Source organism: Telopea speciosissima, chromosome 8 (assembly GCF_018873765.1).
Source record: "Telopea speciosissima isolate NSW1024214 ecotype Mountain lineage chromosome 8, Tspe_v1, whole genome shotgun sequence".
Taxonomy (NCBI): Eukaryota; Viridiplantae; Streptophyta; class Magnoliopsida; order Proteales; family Proteaceae; genus Telopea; species Telopea speciosissima.
Genome location: NC_057923.1, coordinates 54,106,885 through 54,130,469, shown reverse-complemented (window position 1 = coordinate 54,130,469; position 23,585 = coordinate 54,106,885). Strand labels below are relative to the sequence as shown.

At 38.6% G+C, this 23,585-nt stretch overlaps 1 protein-coding gene across 2 annotated transcripts in view; it reads right to left on the bottom strand.

Annotated features, from left to right (window-relative positions):
* Positions 1 to 23,585, bottom strand: part of LOC122671605 (probable inactive serine/threonine-protein kinase scy1) — an 81,526-nt gene that overhangs the window by 13,043 nt on the left and 44,898 nt on the right. For both annotated transcript variants that reach the window (XM_043868927.1, XM_043868928.1), the window contains exons 9-19: positions 8,364 to 8,503; positions 8,138 to 8,248; positions 7,860 to 7,976; positions 7,614 to 7,703; positions 5,740 to 5,793; positions 5,475 to 5,549; positions 5,205 to 5,280; positions 4,843 to 4,942; positions 3,264 to 3,333; positions 1,671 to 1,744; positions 856 to 962 (exon numbers count right to left, since the gene is read on the bottom strand). In XM_043868927.1, coding sequence (XP_043724862.1) covers positions 856 to 962; positions 1,671 to 1,744; positions 3,264 to 3,333; positions 4,843 to 4,942; positions 5,205 to 5,280; positions 5,475 to 5,549; positions 5,740 to 5,793; positions 7,614 to 7,703; positions 7,860 to 7,976; positions 8,138 to 8,248; positions 8,364 to 8,503 — 1,014 coding nt within the window. The remainder of the gene's footprint in view (positions 1 to 855; positions 963 to 1,670; positions 1,745 to 3,263; positions 3,334 to 4,842; positions 4,943 to 5,204; positions 5,281 to 5,474; positions 5,550 to 5,739; positions 5,794 to 7,613; positions 7,704 to 7,859; positions 7,977 to 8,137; positions 8,249 to 8,363; positions 8,504 to 23,585) is intronic.

The window sequence follows — 23,585 nt, the reverse complement described above, 5'->3', positions numbered from 1 at the left end:
GGTTTCTAGTGTTTGTCTTTTAAGCCTAGCAAACCTCATCACCAAGTTAGTCCCAAAGATTCCGGAAATTTTGCATCTTTCTTGCATTCTACAAGATGAAAAATTCAGATTCTCAAAAGACAGTATTCATGAATAATTCATAAACAAATAATTCAGCTCATAAAACACAGAATCTATACAAAACCAGAATAAAAAAACTAAAGAAAAAGGACCCATTTTTTGGCCATGAATTTTTTAAATGACCTGAACAAATCCATTCCCAGCTTTTTCCACAGTCCGCTCTTACTTCAAATTGACAAATGGAATTAAAGTCAAATTTCTCGAGATCCGATGTATGCCCAAATTCAAATTTACCAGGGTTGAGAGAGCACACTATTTGAAATGCAGCAAATCAGAAAGATTCCATGCCCTCATCTATCCAATATTCACAGTTCTCCATGTAGCAGAAATAGAATAAGGGAAATTTTACCTAATGACACCTCTACTCCATAAATTTCGAGTTGTTGATCTTTTTTATTCAAAGGTTTATTGTTAAGCCAACAGATGCCATTTTAAAATTAGAACTGCAACTCTAAGGGATCAAAGAGGTAGCAGAAAACAACTTCTGATAATTTATCACTTAAGTTTCTCATCATTCATATAGGGATGGAATGGGATCTCTCTTACAAGTCACAAAATAGCATAATCAGCCAAAAAAAACAGTAATAATATTCACCAATGCCAGTTAATCAATTTTTGAACCACATCACAAAGGCTGTTTTACAGACAAGAGAGGTTCAAAAAATCAACAAATATTTTTGCAGTGCATTCAAAGAGAAAAGATGGACCAACAAACAATCTATCAAGTACACATACCTGAGCTGGCAGTGGAGGCCACGGAAGTGAGAGGGGTGTTAGCATTTGCTGGAGCCAATGGAGCATGTTCAGAAACTTTACCCTTTGTTAAGGAACTCATGGCCCATCTGCATTTTAATCTTGATCAGTGAGATCACCATCATTATTTTCTTAAGAGAAGTTACAATACAACAGATTACAGTACTTGCTTTTTTTTTTAGGTTGGCAAAAATCCTCCGAAATATAGGAACCCACAACTTAATCTTTACTTTTTCTCACACAGGAAAAGGTGAGACAAATACTGGCAGAGTAACTAAAAAGGAGCCTACTTCTTCAACGAAAACACTCTCCAACAGGATGAGTGGGCCATTTTTACCCACGGTTTTCAGCTTAGATCATATTAGGAAAAAATACTAAAATGAAACCCTCTGCTAGTTCTTAGTCTTTCTACTTCTTTTTTACCCTAATTTTTCTCCTGTTTGTTCTTTACCATGGTGTTTTCTGTCTCTACTTAGAAGGAACTCTTGAAATTTATAAATCCTGCTGAAATTTTAAACCCTGACTTTGCCTTCCCACTCATGCCTCACATACACACTCAGTATTGAATTCATATAGACAACTAAAACTAAACTAACTGCTTCTGAGAGTGCTATTAACATATGAACAGGTCAACAAATTGGAACTGAAATATACTGTAGTAAATAATGAAGGAAATCACTCAAATCATAGAAATGTATGATTAAATACTCCAAAAATGTAAAGAATAAATCAAACTCAAACTCTGGATTGCAAGCGTATCTAAATTCTCAAGTGATACAAATTTCACATTGACATACCCAAGTAGACCTGCATCTCCACGTATTGCCGAGATTCCAGAGTTTGAATGTCCACTTGTATCTCCTGTATTTATCTGTGAGAGACCACAAAAGGATCAAGAAAATATGATTCATAAGGGTGAGATACAACAACATTCAATCATTAAAGACTTAAACATAGATGCAAACAAATCACCTAAAAAGGTTTATTTTATTGGAAATAAACCTTGGGATGGGTAGTATGTATTGGCCTTTGATTCCATGTGTTTTCTTTTTAATGAGCCACTTTAATGAGCCTAAAACGTGGGTACAAGGTAGGCATACGGGATTAGGCTTAGTAGCTTATTTTTATTCTAGTTCAAATAGGAATAGTTAGTTATGAGTTGTTTTTTTTTTAAATTTCAGCAATGTAATACTCCTACTTATGATAGGAGTTTGTTTTCCAGTTTTCCTAGTTTGATTAGGAATTGCTTTGAACCTTATAAATACAATGCAAGGGCTGTTCAGCCTCTCATGTTTGAATGAATTAAAGCTATTGTGTGCTGTTAGCATGGAGGATCTGTGAGAGTCAGATGGGGTGAGATACCAGGCCTGTGAGAGGCTTCTTTTCCCCCTCTTCCTCTGTTTCTACCACCAACTACCGGCAGTTTGAGGTTGCTGCTTGACATCAGTACTGATTGGGAAGATCTGGTACTTGGTTTCATCAAGAAACATTGTCCTTCAACAACCCAAACAATCCCCCAATACAGGTAACAATTATTATGAGTTTAATTTCAGTTTAAAGCATCCATCGTCTGTTCTGTTTTTAAACCCTTTACAGCCAATAGTGTTCATCTCATAAAACCCTAAACTGAGCCTTGTTGACCCTGCAACTTTGTGATAATCTAGCCCCTCTATAGACCTAAACTCGACCCTGGTTTGTGAATTACCTTAAATTCTCTCTTTCCCAGTTTTCTCTATTTCAGAATTTGGATTTTCAAAATTACATTTAATCCAGCCTTTAGTTTGTATTGGAACCTTAGGGTTTTTATTAAAACTACTAAACTTGAGGTCTGATCCGAATTTCAGACCAATCCTTTGGTTGGATTGAATTTAATTTTAGTTTTACTATTTCTGGGATCTCTGCCCGTGAGATCACTGTTTTCTAAATTACTCCCAAACCGCTCATTGGATCATTCCCATCTTTCGAGGGGTCTTCCTAATTCCTATTAACTATTGTTTCCTATAGTGATGTTATTCTGAGAGGTTTGAGTTTTCAGTCAATTTTCAGGTTTCTAACTGAGCCGGGGGAGGGGGGGGGGTTTGACTTGGGATCCCTCCGGGAGGGTATTTAGAGTTGTTCCAACCTACCCCCCACCCCCACCAAACATATTTTACATCTGAACTGAAACTGAAAAATAATGGGAAAAGAATTTCCTATCTTCGAGTGCCCTGCATAACGGTCCTAACAACAAAATACTATCCATCTTCTGTGACTGAATTCTGTAACGAACCATAATTAAACAAGAATTCTCTATCTATTGAGTGTCCAACATAAAATAACGGTCCTATCTTTTTTGTGTTGCTTGAGATGCCCATTAATGTAACAAGAGCAACAAGAAATTAATCACACACCCTGTCATGGTACTGCTTTACCATCTGCAAAAACTGATCAACTGCTTGAAATGCCTTTGACCGAACATCCCTGGAGTTCAATACAAAAAAGAAATTATAATCTGGCATACACAGAACAGAACAAAATTTTAAAGGTTTTTCTATAACAGAGATTAGTGCATATAGAGTAAATTCAGGAATTAAAATGATATGGTGTGGTATGTTCAACCATGTTCACATAATTACCGAAAATTCTACACACACACAAGATGTCGTTTATATGATCTACAAAATGTAAGCTTGCCTTAGTGGGCTACTGGGCTATGAAAGAAACATTCACACAAAATGTTAATATATTCATAGTTCTAAATCTCGCCGAGATCTCAAATATCTTGAGAATCTCGAGCTCTTTGAGACGAGGTTACATACTAAACTTAAAACCTGCACTGTTTCGGACTATGAGTATGAGTGGACTTGATCCGGCACGTCATAGTTCATATCAATAGACAGTCATAGATCACAATATTGTATTGTTGGGAAATGGAAGACTATGGTGTCTATGACATATGTATCGTTCATTGTACTTGGGTGTCTATTTAATATGCATTGTTCACTATACTTCATAGTTCTTACTTTAAGTCCTTAACTATTTCTTAAATAATTATTCAATATTATGTGTCTTCATCCATCATTGCATAATTTACTAGTTTTATTTGCTCATTATGTCTCATAGCACTCAAACAATGTGTATAGGCAAATATTACATAAGGATTTGACGTTTACTACCAACCAAGGGTGCAAATCCAAAACACAACATTGGTTTTTTTTTTTTTTTTTAATTACAATTTGATGATTTAAATATGCTTATTAATCCTAAAACAAGCTTCTCTTAAATTTTCGGAGCCAACTATGGCCATTGCCCACCGAAACATCAAACTGAAAAAAAAAAAAAAAAAAAAAAAAAAAACATCGACAAGATCTCGAGAATCTCGACCTGGTCGAGACACCTCCTCGAGACAAGTTTTTGAACCTTGAATATATTTCTATACATTAGTCTAAGAATAGAAAAGCTTTAATATGAAAAATATAATAAAATATGAAACAACATGTAAGAATTCACAATCTCAGCCAAAGTATAATATGCAATTACGTACATTTTTTTCTTTCAAATTTCAGTTCATTGTATTTTTACTAACTATCGATCAGTATTTGGCATAATGAGAATCTATAGATCCAAGAGAAGGATAATAAACACAAATTTCACCAACAAAGGTACCCACTCATCAAGATTGAGAGGGGACACCACAAAATGAATTAAAACCAAATGACACATACATTAGTGATAATAAGAAATAAAAAATGTGTAATTTCACCCCAAGGGATCAGCTCAGTTGGCAAAAGACCAACTCCTCAAATAAGAGGTCATGAGTTCAAACCACCTTGGGGCCTACCCCCATCCCCTAATTCCCCTCCCCCCTTATTATACAAGCTCTTAATCCCCCCCCCAAAAAAAAAGTGTAATTCTGGAAGAATCAGAATATGGATGAAAGAGGAAACAAATCATTTGAAAATGAAAAAAGGAGACGTGGATGATGTTTACCCATCAGGATCAATGGTAAGTACAACAAGATTGGGCAGAATGCGTGTTCCAATCTCGGTTACGTCATAATAGGAACTCGTTGCACACAAAGCCATAACTCCTGCCAAAAATATAAGTGCATTGATACAAGCATATATCAATCATAGAAGTCATCAAACCCAATGAATCACTAGCCAAAAGTAACAAACAAAGACCTTAAACAGATAATGTCCAGACATAAATAGAAAAATAAAAAATCCCCACCAACCCAGCCAGAGGAAGGGAGGAACAAAACCATATCATAGGAAACTAACACATAGGTAATATGAAACAGATGAGAATGTGAGGAACAACTAATCAACCAGAGTTGTAGATTTACACACCTGCTCCACGGGCTGGAGAGAAAGTATCACGCAATGCACGAGCAGTAAATGCATTAATCAAAACTCTCTTTCTTGTCTGCAATGGCATTGAAACCCACAAGTCACTTTTTTGTGTTGAGGACTACTTCGCATACTCCAGATATAAAATTATTCATATCAATCTTTTGAAATATGGATGAACAATTTGCCAAACCACCACCAATAAAATAACTGTATCAAATAGTAATAGGCAATGAAAAGGATGCAAATAAAACTTCCTTTGATACTAACCCCCTCATTAAGATAACCAGCAATATTCCCAAGCAGAATGGTAGTATTTGTTCGTATAGCTGGTTCTTCATCCACCTGGAAAATTAGACAGCTTTTAAAATTACAACCTTAGAAACATACAAACAGGAAATTAGAAAAGTTCAATTTTATAGCAAATGAAAAGTGAAAAAAAAATAATTTCATATAAAATATCACAAATAAAGAGACAGAAACACGCATTAAAAAAAAAAGCATCAGTTTTATTACCAGATGAATTGGGAAATACCTGTAGCTTTGAAAGATACTTGAGTAAAGATGCCGAAATAGTGCGCTGAGATAACTGCAACAGTGAGCCAGAGAAAGGATAAAAACTTTAGAGAGGCTTAAGGAATGCATGGAAAATATCCACATACCTATGATGAGGTAACAAGAAGAATTTCACCTTCCAATAAAAGCAAGTGAAAGAATAGTTGAAACATTTAGATATCGTTAACAAGAAGCATATGCATAATTGCTAAATGCAGGCTGGGATGGGAATCAACAAGGTTAGTAATGCCAAACTGGATCATGGATATTTGTATTAATATATTGTGATAGGGTACTTAGCCTCCTTTCAAGAATCAAGATGCTCAATATAATCTAAATTTTCAATTTCCTGATAAGAACAAAAGAATTTTCAAGGGACCAAACATGATGGGCCCACATGCCTGATTCATAGTTCAAGAACTCGCCGAGATTGAAGTCGAAATGGAAAGTTAAAATGTCTCGGCCGAGATCTCGGTGGTTTCGGTCATCTCGGTGGGAAATCTTGGTATACAGACACCTATTTATACAAACCTTGGTATACAGACACTTATTTATGCCTAATATCATTTAAGTAAATGTGTTATTTCATTTACTTAAGATATTATTCATAAATAAGCAAATACCCCTCTATTTGAATCCAATAAAAAGAGTTAAAAAATAAAATTCCAAAAAGATAAAAAGTCAACCCCTAGTTCAAGAACAAAAACTGGATTTTTGGCGGCAGGTGCAATTTTCAACTTTCTAATGCTGAGGTTTTTCTCAAATATAAAAATTTCATAAATCTTAATATGGTAAAACATTGCTAAAGACCAAAAGTGCGGTAAAATATTCATTTGTTTTTATGTCCAAAAAAATATTTTCATTCAGAGCGATTTTGACAGCATTCGCACACACCAAATTAAGTTTGACCAGTGCATAACTCCTTCAATATAAATCAGATTTAAGCAATCTTGGACTTGTTGGAAAGCTTTCAAAACAAAGCTTTGAAAGCAATTATGGTCTTAAACAAAGCTTGGCTAAGGCTGAGTTTGTTCATAGCATACCAATTTGAGAATTTATAACACCCCCCCCCCCCCCCAAAAAAAAGTTCTATGAAGCACCAAAATATGAGAATAGGCATCATCGGATAATTGCTACTCCCTCCATTCAGAAAGACTGCTTGTTTTGGAGCTTATCTATGTCCAAGTATGTTTGTCCATTGCAATATTAACTGATTTAAAATTTTCTTACTTGCTATGCTACCATTAGACCTTAGCAAGTTGCTGCATTAAAAGAGGGAAAAAGGATGGTATATTAAAAGAGGAATTAGTGCAAGGAGAGTTGGATTATTCAATTCTCCAGGATTTAATATAATTATGGTAAACCTATGAAGGGTAGTTATGGAAGATTAGCGAAAAATATTTAGGCCACTAACGCAGTAACAAACTCTCCTTAAAATTGTGTTTCATCAAACTTGACAATATTTGTGGGCGGAAGGAAAATGATTAGGCAGACACTTCCACAGATAGATTTCTTGCACATGCTAAACTATCATGTCAGAAACTAGTGCAGACAAAGCTACACATTTTTTTTGACACAGCTGCATGTCTTAACACCTACAAACTAGCTAAACATGGTCTTGTATGTTTTTTTCCTATCCTAAGTTTATTGTTCATTGTTTCCTTATACTTGCTTCCAACACAGATAATATGCCTAAATACATGTCCTTTTACACTTTTCCCTTCATTTTATTTAACAGACTTACTTTTCATCTAGATAAAATTATTTCATCTAACATACAAAATAGGTAAGGCAATAGAAAGTGCCCTTCCATAATTTAAACATCAAAAGCAGATGAATAAATGATATACATACTTTAGGAGCCAAAATAAGCATCGACTTTAGCGTCAATTCCCGAAGAAAAGCAGATGTATCAGCAAATCCAGTGGCAACATGAGGGTAAACCTAATCAAAGCATCAGCCAGAAAACTTAGGAATAAAATCTGATGGTAAAAAAAAATAAAATATCTATCAGGAGGATTTACATCTAAACATTGACGTGACTAGAACTTGTATGATGGAGCAAGAAGAGCAAGAGCAATTTCACCATTAACCACGTACTTGCTCATCTACAATTTGAGAGGATAATGACTCTCCATATTGATCAATGTGTTGAAGAAGGCCGACTCTAATAGCTCTGTCATTGGAGGCAAAAAGTTTGACAATACTTGGCAGCACCTACAAACAACAAGGATGAATCAGAAACTTGTCTTTTATTCCTTCTCACAAGTTCTGTGCAGAAGCTCAAATCATCTATGAAAAGAATAAATTATGGAGAACATTCTTTGTAACTTTCTCAAATTAAAGGCAAACCACTAAAAGAACTGAAAGAGTAACACCTTGACACCGAATTCTTCAGTCGAAAGCCAAGAACCCATTTTTAGCAATGCAGTTAAGGCAGGGGCAGCAGCTGCACCAAATTCTAGAGAAGAAGCCAGTAAAGGAAGTAACTGCGAAAATCAGAAGATCAAAGCTTCAGTCAATACTGATTATGGAAAGAAACAGGGGAATGTAATATCAAGATTACACAAACCAAGGTTCTAGCTTTAGTGTCAAATATCGAACCTTCTTCAGCACAATTTGGCGAGGTAGTTGTTCAGCCAGGTTTGGAAGCTTACGGAAAAAGGTGTCTTTCTCAACACTGTCCTTCAAATTCAGAATTTCCATGAATTGTATGGTCTCTACCAATTTATTCTGAAAATATTCTGCCGAACACAGACCTTGATAATTAGGAAGCTAATAGTAACAATCTAACAGGGAAATTTGCAATTTCAAGAAAATGAGCAAATGATACATCAAACAAATAGCACAGCTGAAGCCATAGCAGCAACAACAATCAGAGTGTGATCTATATATATATATATATATATATATATATATAGAGAGAGAGAGAGAGAGAGAGTCAACATTGCAATAAATGTGTTCAATCATCAATGGAAATTAAAAAGGAGCTCAAGAGTACCATTCAATAAGTGGTGTGGTTGAGTTTTGCTAGGCCCAAATTCCCCAAAAGCAAGGCTACTATTTTGCAACAACTCATGTTATTGCTAGCTAAATTTTCAGACTGCAGATACAGCCTACGTGTTTGATAGAATACCTCAATCAGATTTCCTTCACTAACTAAAGAGTTTGGTCCCACGGAGCAGAATATCACAATATTATTAATCTAAAATGTAGTTAATGTGAAGTTCCCCATAGAAACAGAAGGTTCTTTCTCAAAATCATGAGGCCTCGGAACAGTTCCTTGTGAGGATGGTGCACTTGAAGAGAAGATGTTCAGCTTGATTTCAAGCAATAAGCTGTAGCTGATGCAGGCGCATCTTGGATCTCCAAAAGAAAGTAAAAAAAAATCCATTGAAATATGACTGAAAAACTAAACTCATACTCTTAGAGATGGGGACTTGCTTGCCATTTAGGAGAGCAGTCTTGATGCAGATAAATCACATAAATGGACTTTGGTCCAATGGGTTTTCATTGTAATTGACCACTTAATGGGCCAGTAGGAGGCAGGAATATGGAATTTATTTTATTAGTTTAGTTTAAGTATATTATTTCATGAAGTAATTGTTATTTCCTTGGTTGTTAAGGATAGAATAGAGTCTAGTTAATATAGAGTTTTAGTTATAACTTATAAGGGACATCTATTTCTATTATAGAGAGAGTTTCCTATTTCTTTCTTTCCTAATTCAAGTACACTTTTAGTTTCTATTTGAAGGATGTAAGGCCATAGAGCCCGTAGGTTTGATGAATAAAGAGATTGCTTTTGCTGTTCATGATCTGTCATCTGTGTGATTCAGATTCTGGTTGTGACTCAACTACCCTATTGGTGAGACTCCAATACTGCTGGTGGGATTCCAGCAAGGCCAAGTGGAAGATTTGGTCATATCTTCTCTTCTTAAACTTTGTTCTCCATTGATAAATTTTGCAACTCAGGTCAGTTCATACTTAAATTCTTTCATCCTGTCAGCCCTCTATCTGCCCCCCCCCCAACAATGAGGGGGCCAAGGTTAGAGAAGAATTAAAGATGTCAATCAGGCGGGTACTCTCAAACTGATCTGGAAGCTTGTGGCCAAACCAAAGAGTATTTGGGTGGATTGGATGTTCTCCCACTACCTTCGTACAGATTCCATCTGGACTGCTCCTGTTATCTCTGATGCCTCCTGGGTGTGGAGGAAGATCTTGCAGGTCAAACCTCTTGCCCTTGGGTGATCAAATCCTCGTTTGATGATGGTTCCTCCATCAGATTCTGGCTTGATAATTGGCACCCCCAGGGAGTTCTCCATTCAGTTGGTCCTCCCATCTGGGACTCCACATTGTTTCTGAAGCCTGGGATAAACCTTTTCAACACCACTCCTCCCCCCTCATCTCCTTTGCCCAAAAGCTCCGAAATGTCAAAAATGCCGTCAAGGAGTGGAAGTCCTCTACCTTTGGTAACATTGCTTCCCTTGTTTCTGATTGCAAGTCCAAGCTGTCCATTATCCAAGTTAGGCTTCAATCAGATGTCCATAATGGCCTGCTGGCAGAAGAAGAGAAATTGGTTTCTTTGGAGCTCCAATTTTTTATTACCCAAGAGGAAAGTTTTTTGAGACAGAAATCCTGCATTAAATGGTAGGAGCTTGGGGATTCAAATTCTGCCTATTTTCATAGATCCTTGAAGGCTAGGCACAACATCAAATTGTTTCTTGTGTCCTCCACTAGTTCCATCCTCTAAACTGGAAGATATTAAATCTGAAGTTGTTGCTATTTCTTGCAGCTCTTGGGCCTCCCATCCCCATCTGGATGGCCTTTTCAACAAAGTAATCCCCCTTCCCTCCTTGCCTCCTTTCAAGCCATTCCCTCTAAGCCAGAAATCCTTTCTGCTGTCCTCTCCCATAAGACCAATAGAACTCCCAATCCAGATGGTTTCAGTCTGGGGTTTTACTCTGCTTGTTGGGACATCATTAAAGAGGATCTTATCAGGGCCCTCCAAAGCTTTTTTCTCTCCCCTAGTCAGATCAAAGGGATCAACCACACCTTTCTCTGCCCCATTCCCAAGAAAGAGGGTGCCTCCTCCATTTCTGACTTCCGCCCCCATTGCCTTCTGCAACTTGCTCTTCAAATTTCTTGCCAAAATCCTAGACAATAGACTCAAGTTGGTGGTGGATTCCCTTGTCAGTGATAACCAATCAGCCTTCATTCCTAGCCGTTCTATCTCTAACAACATTCTCCTCTGTCACAAAATTGTGAGAGATTTTGAGAGAAAGAACCATTCCCCTATTGCCCTGATGAAAATTGACTGCCACAAAGCCTTTGACTGCGATGGAACTTCATTGTCAATGTTTTGAATAATATCTAGTATGTGCTTTCCCCCTTCTTTCACCAACTGGGTTTTTCATTGCATTTCCTCTCCCCACTTTTCCGTGCTTGTAAACGGAAGCCCTGCTGGTTTCTTTGCCTCCTCTACTAGCATCGGCCAAGGCTGCCCCCTTTCCCCTTACATCTTCACTTTAGCCCTCGAAGTCCTCTCCCGCAGTATCCAATTATCTACCGCCCAGCAGCTCATCTCCCCCCTCCCTAAATGCATAGCTCTTAAACTCACCCAACTAGCCTTTGCCAACGACCTCATGTTTTTCTCAAAGGCTGACCCCCCTATCCATCGATTCCTCCATGTCCTGTCTGAGGCAGTTTGAGTGTATGTCTGGGTTATGCATCAACCTCTCTAAATCCCTCCTCTTCCTATCTGGGGTTTCTAAAGATGATGGTGCTTCCACCAAACTTTGGCACGATCATGGGGTTCCATATTTTTGCCGTTTAAAACACGTTAAACGGCGTTCCATATTTTTGCCGTTTAAATCCCTCCTCTTCCTATCTGGGGTTCCATATTTTTGCCGTTTAAAACACGTTCTCCTGAACTAGTTTCAAATGAACAGTAAAAAATGGGTTCGTTTTAAACACGTGTAAAATTCATTTGCGTTATTTTTTTCAAACTGAACAAACGGCATTCTGTAAACAAATTATTTTACTATAAAGCAGTTAATACCGAAGTGCTAGTACACTGTAACTCGTAATCAACCACTTTGCAGATGTTGCGTGCAAACGAGCCTTATTTATAACAGCTCCCGCTCTTATACGCATGACTAAAGAATCATAAATTGATAGCATAGTCTTAAAGTACTGCTGTGCCAAGTGTTGAACTCATGTGATTCCTAACTTTAAATTGCATTATTTCATCCACAAGACACACATACGATCAGTGATATGGATCAAGGTTGATATTGTGTGGGCTGGGCACCTGTTGGCCCAGAATGGACTGGGTACTTTTTATTTTTTTTATTTTTTTTTGTTTGAATGGGCTGGACACTTGATCTTTTGATTACCGAATACTTTTATTTATAGTAAAATAGCCAAATAGGTCATAATATAATATGTAAGTATAAGAGATTAATTGATAAATGAAAAAATAATAAATAAAGTTTTTGAATAATTGGATGTTATGGTTGTTAACAGGAGAGAATTAGAGCTGAATGCTTGGATGTATTAATAAACATCCAAGCCTCTTTATTTATAATAAAAGGAGAGTGGACAGATTACATAAATAACCCCACACCACCGACTCTTATTAATTAGAGTCGGTTGGATAGGGAAAAAGAACCCCACTGTCCAATATTCTAACACTCCCCCTCAAGTTGGAGCATAAATATCAAACATGCCCAACTTAACTAAAATAGGATGAAAGACTTTCCCACTTAACCCCTTAGTGAATACATCAGCTACTTGATCAGAAGACTTCACAAAGGGAACATAGATCAGTCCTTCTTCTAGCTTCTCCTTGATAAAATGTCTATCAACCTCCACATGCTTGGTACGATAATGCTGAATAGGATCGTGAGCTATTGCTAATAGCAGCCTCGTTGTCACAATACAACATCATTGGGAGGCGTACAGGAGCATCAAGATCTTGCAATAAACCTCTAAGCCATAGCAACTCACAGATGCCTTGTGCCATAACATGAAACTCTGCTTCAGAACTAGACCTTACCATTAAATTCTACTTTTTGTTGCGCCAAGTGACAAGATTTCCACCTACAAAGGAGCAATAACCAGATATGGACTTTCTATCAGAAGAACCAGCCCAATCAGCATTAGTATACACTTCAACTCGTAGATGACCATGAGGAGACAAAAGAATTCCCTTTCCCGGGACTGACTTCAAATAGCGAAGAACAACATCCACATGAGAGGAATAAGGATCATGCATGAACTGACTTACCAAACTCACGGCAATAGCTATGTCCAGCCATGTATGAGAAAGGTAAATAAGTTTTCCCACCAGCCACTGATAGCAACCTTTGTCAACTAGTTCACCCTTTTTTTCCTTGAGCCTCGTAATAGCCTCCATAGGTGTATCAGAAAGATGACACCCTAACAACCCGGTCTCAGATAATAGATCTAGGATATACTTCCTTTTAGAAAGAAAGATGCCCTTTGAAGATCGAGCAACCTCTATCCCTAGAAAGTACTTCAGCTTTCCCAGATCCTTTATTTCAAATTTACGGCCAAGGAAAGTTTTTAACTTTTTGATCTCATCACCATCATTACCGGTCACCACAATATCATCAACATAGACTATGAAAATGGTAACTTTATCACCTATCTTTTTTATAAAAAGAGTATGGTCAACATTACTCTGCTCATATCCCACAGAAACCATAGCCTTGTGAAATCTTCCAAACCAAGCACGAGGTAACTGCTTCAACCCATACAGAGCACGCTTTAATTTGCAAACCTTGCCGCTGGTTTTGTCACATGAGAAACCAGGTGGAATATCCATATATACCTCCTCTTCAAGCTCTCCATGGAGGAAGGCATGCTTCACATCCAACTGTTGTAAATCCCACCCCAGATTTACTGCACAAGATAATAGCACTCTGACAGTGTTTAGTTTTGCAACAGGTACAAAGGTCTCATGGTAGTTGATCCCATAGTCTGAGTAAACCCCTTTGCTACAAGTCGTGCCTTATATCGATCCACAGTACCATCTACCTTCTGTTTGACTACAAACATCCATTTACATCCAACTGGTCTTTTCCATGGAGGAAAAACTACAAGATCCCATGTATCATTTATTTTTTTTGTAAGACTCTCATTCCTTCCATCATTGTTACCTTCCACTTTCCATCTGTAAGAGCTTCCTGCCAATTCTAGGGAATATGAACAGAACAAAGAGAAGAAACAAAGGCACAAAAGGATTGAGAAAGAGAATTATAAGAGACAACATGAGATATAGGGTGTTGAGTACAAGTCCTAGTACCTTTGCAAAGAGCAATAGGTAACTCAGGAGAAGGGGTCTTACCTGGAGTAGAAGCATGATCCGGATCCAAAGTCGGCAACTGGATGGGTACTGGAACTGCAGTGGATGGAAGCTGCTTGTTTTTTAAACATCCACTTTGATAGGTTTTGAGATTGGGGTCATTAATTCTCCTCTGAAACTCACCAATGGTTTTCTGGACAGGAGTAAGCTCTGTTGGGAAAATTCTTCCCTCCCTCTATAAATGTTTTGATGATAACAAACAAATTGGCACAAGCCATTGTATTCTATTATGTCAACAGGTTTAATGTAATAATAAAGAAGAACAAGTCAAGGCTTAATTCACAAGGAAGCTCAAGACAAAGCCTGAAGAGATCAGCATATAAAGAATTTCCAAGATAAATAGTACTTGAAGAAAAGACTATTTGAGGATTGAAGAACATCTCGTAAAGAAGAAATCAAGTTGAAGATGCTCGTATGCTCATACACATACACATACTTGCATAATTGTAATTGCATACGTATAAATGAAATTGCATTTGCATCACATAGAGACTCTATGAAGGTACTTAAAGACCCTAGAAGTCCTTAGCATTCGTTGGGAAAAGATTGGACCAAAGACTACCAGAGACAGGCTGGCAAAATGCCTAAAAATCCCAACCAGTTGGACAACCGGTCGAACGGCTACACAGCCAAATCGACCATTAGAAACAATGAGCAACCATTTTTAACCGGTTCCCCCAAACGGTTGCCCAACGCCTGCCGGTCGCACAATCAGTCGACCGGCTATCGACCACTTTGACTTAAAAGTCCTAACGGTTCTATTTTCCCCAATGGCTATATCTAGCGGTCGACCAGCAGAACCAAGCGGTCGACCTGTTAAGCTAAAAACTTACCGTTTTATAGCCATTAGAGCAATTTTGACATATGACTTTTTAGCATTAAATGATGCCTATAAATACCAATCGTACTAGATCTTTTGACCATCACTAGAATCTAAAAGAATACTTTACTGTGAAGTGAAAAAGTCAATACAAGTTCTTAGTGCTAGTATTTTAAGTCAAGAAGAAAGCTTAGTTACTCAAGCTTGACATCATCACTCAAAGACTTATCTTCTTCTAGTATAAAGCTCAAAGGTCAAGCATCTTCATATTATTAATTACACATTCACAATTGCATTGCGTGAAGTAAGTTGGAACACTTCCGCTTAGGTAACATTTTCTTTTTAATCTCTTGTTAATTATTTTCTTACTCTTGAGTCAGGTCGACTCTAGACGGGTAAAGTGTACTTACATTTTCCTAGACTGTACTTAGGCTTTGTAAGGGATTCTGTTATCCTTAAAGGCTTGTGGGATTCTCTTATTCTTAAAAGATTGTAAGATCTTCTTATCCTGGTAAAAATATTTGTAAAGGTGTTTTTCCCACCTATTGTACTGAAAGGGAAAAGATTAGTGGAATTCTTTCAAGATTTAGAGGAGTGGACGAAGACTCAAGGTTGAATCAAACCACTATAAATGTTTGCGTTTCTCTTGTTTTAATTTACTTTAAAAAAAATTACATTGTCTTGAAACTCTAGTATAATTTTAAAAGAACCAAAATTCCACTAAGGTAACCTATTCACCCCCCTCTAGGTTATCCAACAAGCTCCCCCTGAATAAGAACTTCATCATTACCAGTATCCAAGGTCCCCCCCTTGTGTAGGATCCTCTCCGGTAGAAGGCATGTGAGAAACAAGAGGAATGGGTTCATGCTGCTTATACACGGGAGCCTCAAGAGGAACCTGGGGAGTGCATTCAGGCTGGTTATACACAGGAACCTCAAGAGTCAACACATCTTCATTGGAACTCTCCCCCTGAAGAGGTGTAGTAGGATAATAGGAAAGGGCATGGAAAATAACATCCATACTCATCAGTGTACGACAGGTAGGTGGATAGTAACATTTGTAACCCTTCAGGGAGGGAGAATAACCCAAGAAAATGTAGCGAAGGCCACAGGGCTCAAGTTTGCCAGGGGACCTAGTATCCCAAGCATAACAAACACAGCTAAAATTTTATAGGGAATCATAAAGGAGGAGGAGCTATGTATAAGGTCAGCTGGGGTACGGGAGTCAAGAACCTGAGTAGGCATCTGATTAATAAGGTAGGTAGCAGTAAGAACAGCATCCCCCAATATTCAGGGGGCACATTACGGGCAAACATAAAAACCCGAGCCACCTCCATTAGGTGGCGGGTTTTTCCTTTTAGCCACTCCATTCTGGGCAGGCGTATAAACACAACTGGTTTGATGGAGTATCCCATGGGCAGCAAGGTATTTTTGGAGCTGACCTTCCATATACTCTTTGCCATTGTCACTCCTCAAAATTTTGAGAGTGGCATTGAATTGGGCTGGAACCAACTTATGAAAATGCTGAAAACACGAGAAAACATCACTTTTGTTGTGCATTAAATACACCCATGTACTCCTAGAATGACAATCAATAAAGGAAATAAACCAACGATGGCCAGAAAGGGAAAGTTTACGACTAGGACCCCACACATCAGTATGAACCATATTAAAAAGGGAAACACTTCTTTTATTAGAGATAGAATAATGTGTCTGTTTGGCCAGAACACAAGCCTTACAAAAAAATTCATCCTTATGACATTGCTTAACTAATGCTAGAAATAAATGAGAAAAAGTTCCTAAAGGGGGGTGACCTAATCGATTATGCCATTGTTGAAGTTCAGAGGAGACCAATGAATTCTGATGAATGTGAGATGGTGGCTTAGATGGAGGAGGATAACCATCATCAAGCAGATACAACCCACCATGCACTTTACCACATCCAATTGTCGCCCCCGTTACCAGATCCTGAAAATCACAGTGTGAAGGAAAAAATGTCACTTTACAATTCAAGTCACGAGTAAGACTACTAATGGAAAGAAGATTAGTAGTAAAATTAGGTACATGTAAAACAAAGGATAAAGTGATAGAAGGAGTGCAGTTGATAGAGCCTTTCCCAAAGACAGAGGAGAGGGAACCATCAGCTACGCGAACTTCGTCTTTCCCAGAAGTGGGAGAATATCGATGAAAGAAGCTGGAGGATCCAGTCATATGATCAGTGGCACTAGAGTCTATGATCTAAGGAGTGGAGACTACCGATGCACAATGACCAGCAAACAAAATACTTGAATGGGCAAAATTTGAACCTGAAGTGGTGGAAGGATTGGCAGGAGTCGATGTAACAAAAGCAGCAGAAGCCTGTAACATACGATGGAATGCCTGAAGTTCCTCCTAGGAGAGACCAGTGTCAATAGTAGGAACTGTGGTAACAGTCTCAGTATGATTGGCTTTATTTTTTGACTTCCCACGAGCAGCATGCTTAGCCTCAAAATCACCTGGTTTACCATGAAGCTTCCAACAAGTGGCTTTGGTGTGATAGGGCTTGTGACAGTGTTCACACTTCACAGTCCCTTTACAAGAATCACTAGGATCAGCAGTGGCAGCAGTCTGTAGAGAAGATCGGTCAGTAGTGGGAGTATGTAACATTGCAGCCCTATGATTTTCCTCAGAATGGACCGAGGCATAGGACTGCTCCAATGTAGGCAAAGGAACAATGTTCAGAACTTGAACTCAAATCTAGTCATATTCAACATTCAATCCGGCCAACAAATCATAAACTCTGATTTTATCCACATGCTTTCGATAGGCAGCAATGTCAGTTGCAATGGTGGGTTGATAATCAGAGTAATGATCTAACTATTGCCATAAACTGCGGAGGGCAGCATAGTACTTAGAGATGGAGAGCATAGTTGTTAAGGCGCCTAGGCGAATCAAGGCGGTCGAGGGGGTAAAAAACAAGGCGACAAGGCGTCGCCCAGGGCGACACCAGAAACCAAGGCAAGGGAGAGGTCCTTTGAGTGGTGTCATGAAGCTTTTTTCGAAGTTCATACACTTGGGAATCATTCCCTAGCTGTCCATAAGTTTCTTTTGCAGCAGACCATATTTGGGAAGCAGTATCCAACATAGTTGTCAAGGCGTCGCCTAGGCGGCACCTTGGCGACGCCTAGGCGTGGTCGACTTGGGCGCCTTGGACGCCTAGGTGGGCACCTTGGACGCCTTACACGCCTAGTTGGTGTCACCTTGAACTTTAGCCCTCTCCACCACCTTGTTGGTATCCAAGAGTAAATAACCACTGGCAAGATCAGCTTGCATAGAACCAAGTAAATAGCACATAACCAAGGAATCATTAGAGATCGATCGATCTTGGGCAGAAACAATTTCAATCGGCTTCTCAGAAGTGCCAGTAATGTGTCCCGTAAGTCCCCTACCAGCAATAGCAAGGTATGTAGACCTAGACCACATCAAATAATTGGATCCATCCAATTTCATAGTATTAGCGGCAAAAGGAATATACTCACTATGACCTTGTCCAGCAGAACCAGCCATGGTGACAGAAGAAATCGATGCAGATAGAGGTAGAAGCAAATCTCACAAACCAGCCGGCAGAAATTCACCAAACCAGAATCGAGTTGCCCTATTGTGGAGACAAGAATATCTTCAAAAAACAAGCCCAAAAATTGAGCCAATAGAGAGATCAACAATAGTGAGGGTTTTGGAAAACCCAAATCGCATAGAGCTGCCAATGATGAAAGGTAAACCAAACTGATGCAGATAGGGCCAATAATAGGATCAAGTTCTCCTTTGAGAGTGGGAAGACACTCCTCCGAAAATCAGCAGCAACAGCCAGCCAGAAACCCTAGATCGATATTGTCAGGGTTTTGAAAAAAAAAACATGTGTATTGAAATCGATGGAGGGATGGAGGCTGCAATTTGTTGATGAAGATAAAGCTTGTCCAATGAGTCCCTGCTGGTCTTGATAGGGAGAATTGATCCACAGTGATAGAGAAGGAATCAATCCTCAAAATTGAAGTCTTCAAAAATCACAGGTAGAAGAGGCACAACTTCTATCGATCTTGTGAAAAATTAGGTCATGAATGAACGAGGTGTTGGAGGGCAGCAACTACATCCATGGATCACCTCATTACTGCTGCCCTGTAACAATGGAGAGAAACAAAAAAGGGAAGAAGAAGAGAGAGATGGAGGAAGAAAGAAGAAGTGGGAAAAAAAGAGAGAATGATTTGAACTCACTCAAACTCAAACCTGTTGTGATACCATGTTAACAGGAGAGAATTAGAGCTGAACGCTTGGATGTATTAATGAACATCCAAGCCTCTTTATTTATAATAAAAGGAGTGGACGGATTATATAGATAACCCCACACCACCGACTCTTATTAATTAGAGTTGGTTGGATAGGGAAAAAGACAAAAACACCCTCAAGGTCCAATATTCTAACAATGGTTGTTTTGAACTTCGAATGCAAAAACATTAATTAGTTAATAATTCCTCAATTTATGTGTATATTGCCGTTTTATTAGGCTCGTAAAAATCTAAATGTTTACATCGCGTACCTTCCGTTTTCATTTTTTTGTCATTTTCGAGATGTTTGACCGTTTTTTTGACAATCCCATTTAATGTTTAAGCCGTTTTAAATGCACCGTCCTGAACGAAGTTTTTTTGCTATTTCCGTTTTAACTAACTATGATCATTGGCACCCTCTTGGCATTCTCATTCATTTGGTAGGTGACAGATCTATCTACAGTTTGGGTTCGGCCAGACTTGCGACGGTCTTTGATATTATCATCCATGGTGATTGGGCTCCCCCAGCCACCTCCTCCATCCAGTTGGGTCTCATTTGGTCTTCTCTCATTGGTATTCCTAGGAGGCCAGTTGGTAGGGGTTTGGTTTCTTGGATTGCCTCTCCTTTGGGTCTTTTCAGTTTGAAGTTGGCATTGGATCTAGTAAGAATTCATGGCCCCCTTGTTCCTTGGTGCAATTTGGTGTGGTCCAAATCTCATAACCCTCACCATAGTTTCACGTCTTGGCGTGCTCTCTCTTACTGCCTCCCAACCATAGTTGTCAAGGCAGCAAGGCGACCTAAGGCGGTGGAGGGGTGCCTAAGTGCTTAGGCGACAAGGCGACCAAGGTGCCCAACTGTTATTTTTTATTTCCCCTATTTTCTAACATTATTTAGAATGCTAAAAATGAACATTAAGGCCACATCAAGTCATAAAAAAATCAATATTAAGCAACATCAAGTCATCAAAAATCAACATTAAGTCACAACAAGTAATAAAAAATAAATAATAAGCCACATAAAGTCATCAAAAATCAACATAGAACTAGAAGACAGTAGAATTGAAGAAGCAAGCTACTGGAAGTTTGAAACAATCAAAACATATATTTGGTTTATACTTTTCTTAGAAAACATGATCTTATCAAGAAGTAATTAAACTGCTCTTGTTCTCTAAGAAGTTTGACTGATCAAATGATTTTATTTTTACATGAGACTTTTTGTATTAGGTAGAACACAAAACCAGCTTTCCAAAAAATTCCAAGATTGCCTAAATCTGATTTATATTGAAGGAGTTATGTTTCGGTCAAACCTTAATTGGTGTTCGTGAATGCTATCAAAATTACTTTGAATGAAAATATTTTTTCAAATATCAAAACAAATGAATATTTTACCGCACTTTGGGTTTTTAGCCATGTTTTACCATATTAAGATTTATGGAATTTTTTTATTTGAGAAAAAACACAGCATTAGAAAGTTTAAAATTTCACCTACCGCCAAAAATCCAGTTTTTGTTCTTGAACTGGAGGGTTGATTTTTATCCTTTTGGAATTTGATTTTTTAACTATTTTTATTGTATTCAAATAGGGGAGATATTTGCTTATTTATGAATAATATCTTAAGTAAATGAAATACAAATATAAAACATTTACTGTTTGGCATAAATAAGTGCCCAAACCTACTCTGATACCAATTAAACCCGTGCAAGGCGCCCTGCACTCAGGTGGCAGTCACCTAGGCTCCTAGAGATCCGTCTGGACGCCTAGGCCCCTAGAGATCTATCTGGACGTCTAGGCGACGCCTTGACAACTATGCTCCCAACGCAGTCCTTTCTCATCCAGGGGGCACATTGCAATCCCTCCTATCTTTTTTTTTTTGGCTGAATAAAAAATTCATTACCAAACAGAGAAAGAACAAGAAACCCCCGGAATTCAGGGGGGAGAAAGAAGGAACATCCTACAATACATAGGGCTAGCAGACCCCTAGGGGGTAGAGGAGAGCATAGAAGAGGGGAGGCCCCAAGAAACAACAAGAGCCTGCTCCTTGGAGAGTAATCACAAGGGAGGGGGGGAGATGGGGTGAAGGATTTGGAGCTGACATCCAAAGAGATGGAACCCCAAATTTGTCTAAAAGGCCTAGAGTTGGTAGTCCATCTCCTAATAATGCGCTCCATCCAAATATGCGAAATAGTAACCCCAAAAACCAACATGCCAATTCTATCCCATAGCGTGTTTCCCCCGAAAGATTTGATGATCCACTTCCGGGAGACAGTTTGATAGAGTCTACCAAACACAAAAGCTATGTCTTGGTATGTGCCCCTTAAACCAAACAGCCTTGTACCAAACAATGGTGGGACCTCTAGATCTTCTGAGATTCCAAGCTGATTTGGAGCTGAAAATGCCTGAAGCTGATGGAGTCCAAGGAACAAATCTCCTAGTCTTGCCACCTTTTTAATAATAGGAGGGAGGGCATTCCAAATAAATGCAAGTTGGGGGGAAGGAGAGGGGAGGGGCAAGATCCGGATAAGATGATGTCAGCAACTGAGAAGAGCCTATGAAGGCCAGCCCTGTAAATACTTCTTGAGCTCACCAAGGGTAGGAGGATGCCTATGGGGTGCCAATGACCTAGCTAAAATCTGGTGCAGGAGCCATCGACAATCTTGGAAGTAACAGCCCCAAGGGCTAAGTGCCAATGATCTAGCTCCCTCCTTTGTCTTCTGCTGGAATGACTCCGAAATGCAGATCACCTCTTCTTCGACTTGGCGCCCTGGTCTCCTTGTTGGTGTCGCCTTGAGTTTGGACACTCTCCAACGCCTTGGGTCGCCTAGACACCGTGACAACTATGCTTCTTGCTCGTTGTTGGCCCCCCAGAAGAAGGATCTTGCCCCTTCAACGTGAGTGGATCTAGGTTGACATGACTTTTGGAGGTTCTTCCATTTGTGATAGAGTGGGTAAGCTTGTGTTTGGCGTGGCTATTGACCATATTTGGTTTGACGCAACCTCAAAAGATGGACTTCCAACTCTAGATCTCTTTATCCGATTTGAGACCATCTCCTTTGACGTCAAAAGCAAACTTCCTTCGTTGTCTTTCAGATGTGTTGACTCCCCCAAAAAACCCGCTAATTGTTGGCTCTTGGAACCTCCTGCACTCTTTTTAGTGTAGGATTGGCATTGTATTTTGCTTTTATTTAAGCCTTGTACCTTGTATATTCTTTCCCCTTCAGGGCCCCTTTGTTCCTTCTTTCTTGGTAATGAATTATAATTCACCCAGAAAAAAAAAAATAAGACTTAAACTAACAGTAAACTACTAACTAAGCTAACCTATATCACGATAGGATACTCCACCTATCATGACTAACTACTAACAACTAATGTACTGTGGTACATATCTTAACACTCCCCCTCAAGCTAGAGTATATACATCAAAGGCTCCAGCTTGGACCAACAAGAATAGATATTAAAAACATGAATCTTAAACATAAACAACAGTCGTAGATGCTAGTAAGCACGGAGACCTTCATTCTAGTAGCAATATCAACTCAAGCACACCAATCATCAACAACAATAGTAGAGAAAAATCTTCGTGTTAACTAATCTCATACAACAACAAACAAAAAAATAAGCGGCAGAAAACACCAACCGCAAACCAAAACACAATTCACAGCAGCAACAGCAACATCGCAAGCCCTTCACAAAGAAGGCAGGTAATAGGTAATAAGCTTCACAAAGAAGACAAATAAAAGTGCAAATATCAATGCACTTATAAGCCCCAAATAGGGCGTCACAGATAAAATTGCAGCATAGGTTGCTGTGAACCATGTAAAAGTGCAATATAGGTTACAATGAACCAAGTAACAGCATAAGATTGCTGAGAACCAAGTAGAAGCACAGGTTGCTAGAACCAAAAAACTCAGCATAAGGTTGTTGGGGACCAAACAATATAAGGTTGTTGTGAACCAGAAAACATAAGGTAGCTATCGACCACTGAGGCACTGATAAATTGCATTGTTGCTGAATACCACAAATAACTATCTTCATAGATAAAATTGGTAATGAATTCTTTATTTCTCTTTTTTTCCCCTTCTTCAGGGGCTTTTGTAGTCTTCGTTCTCTTTGGAAATGAATTTTTTATTCATCCAAAAAAAAACTATCTTCATAGATAAAATTGTTGGTGAGGACACGAGCAGATGACAAATTTCAAATAATAAACTTTAAATAAGTATATGACGCAAATAGATAATAACTCCAATCTCCCAATCACGTGTAGCATTACACGTGGACAAATAATGCAGAGGATGCAATAAAGATAACCCATCATCATATGGA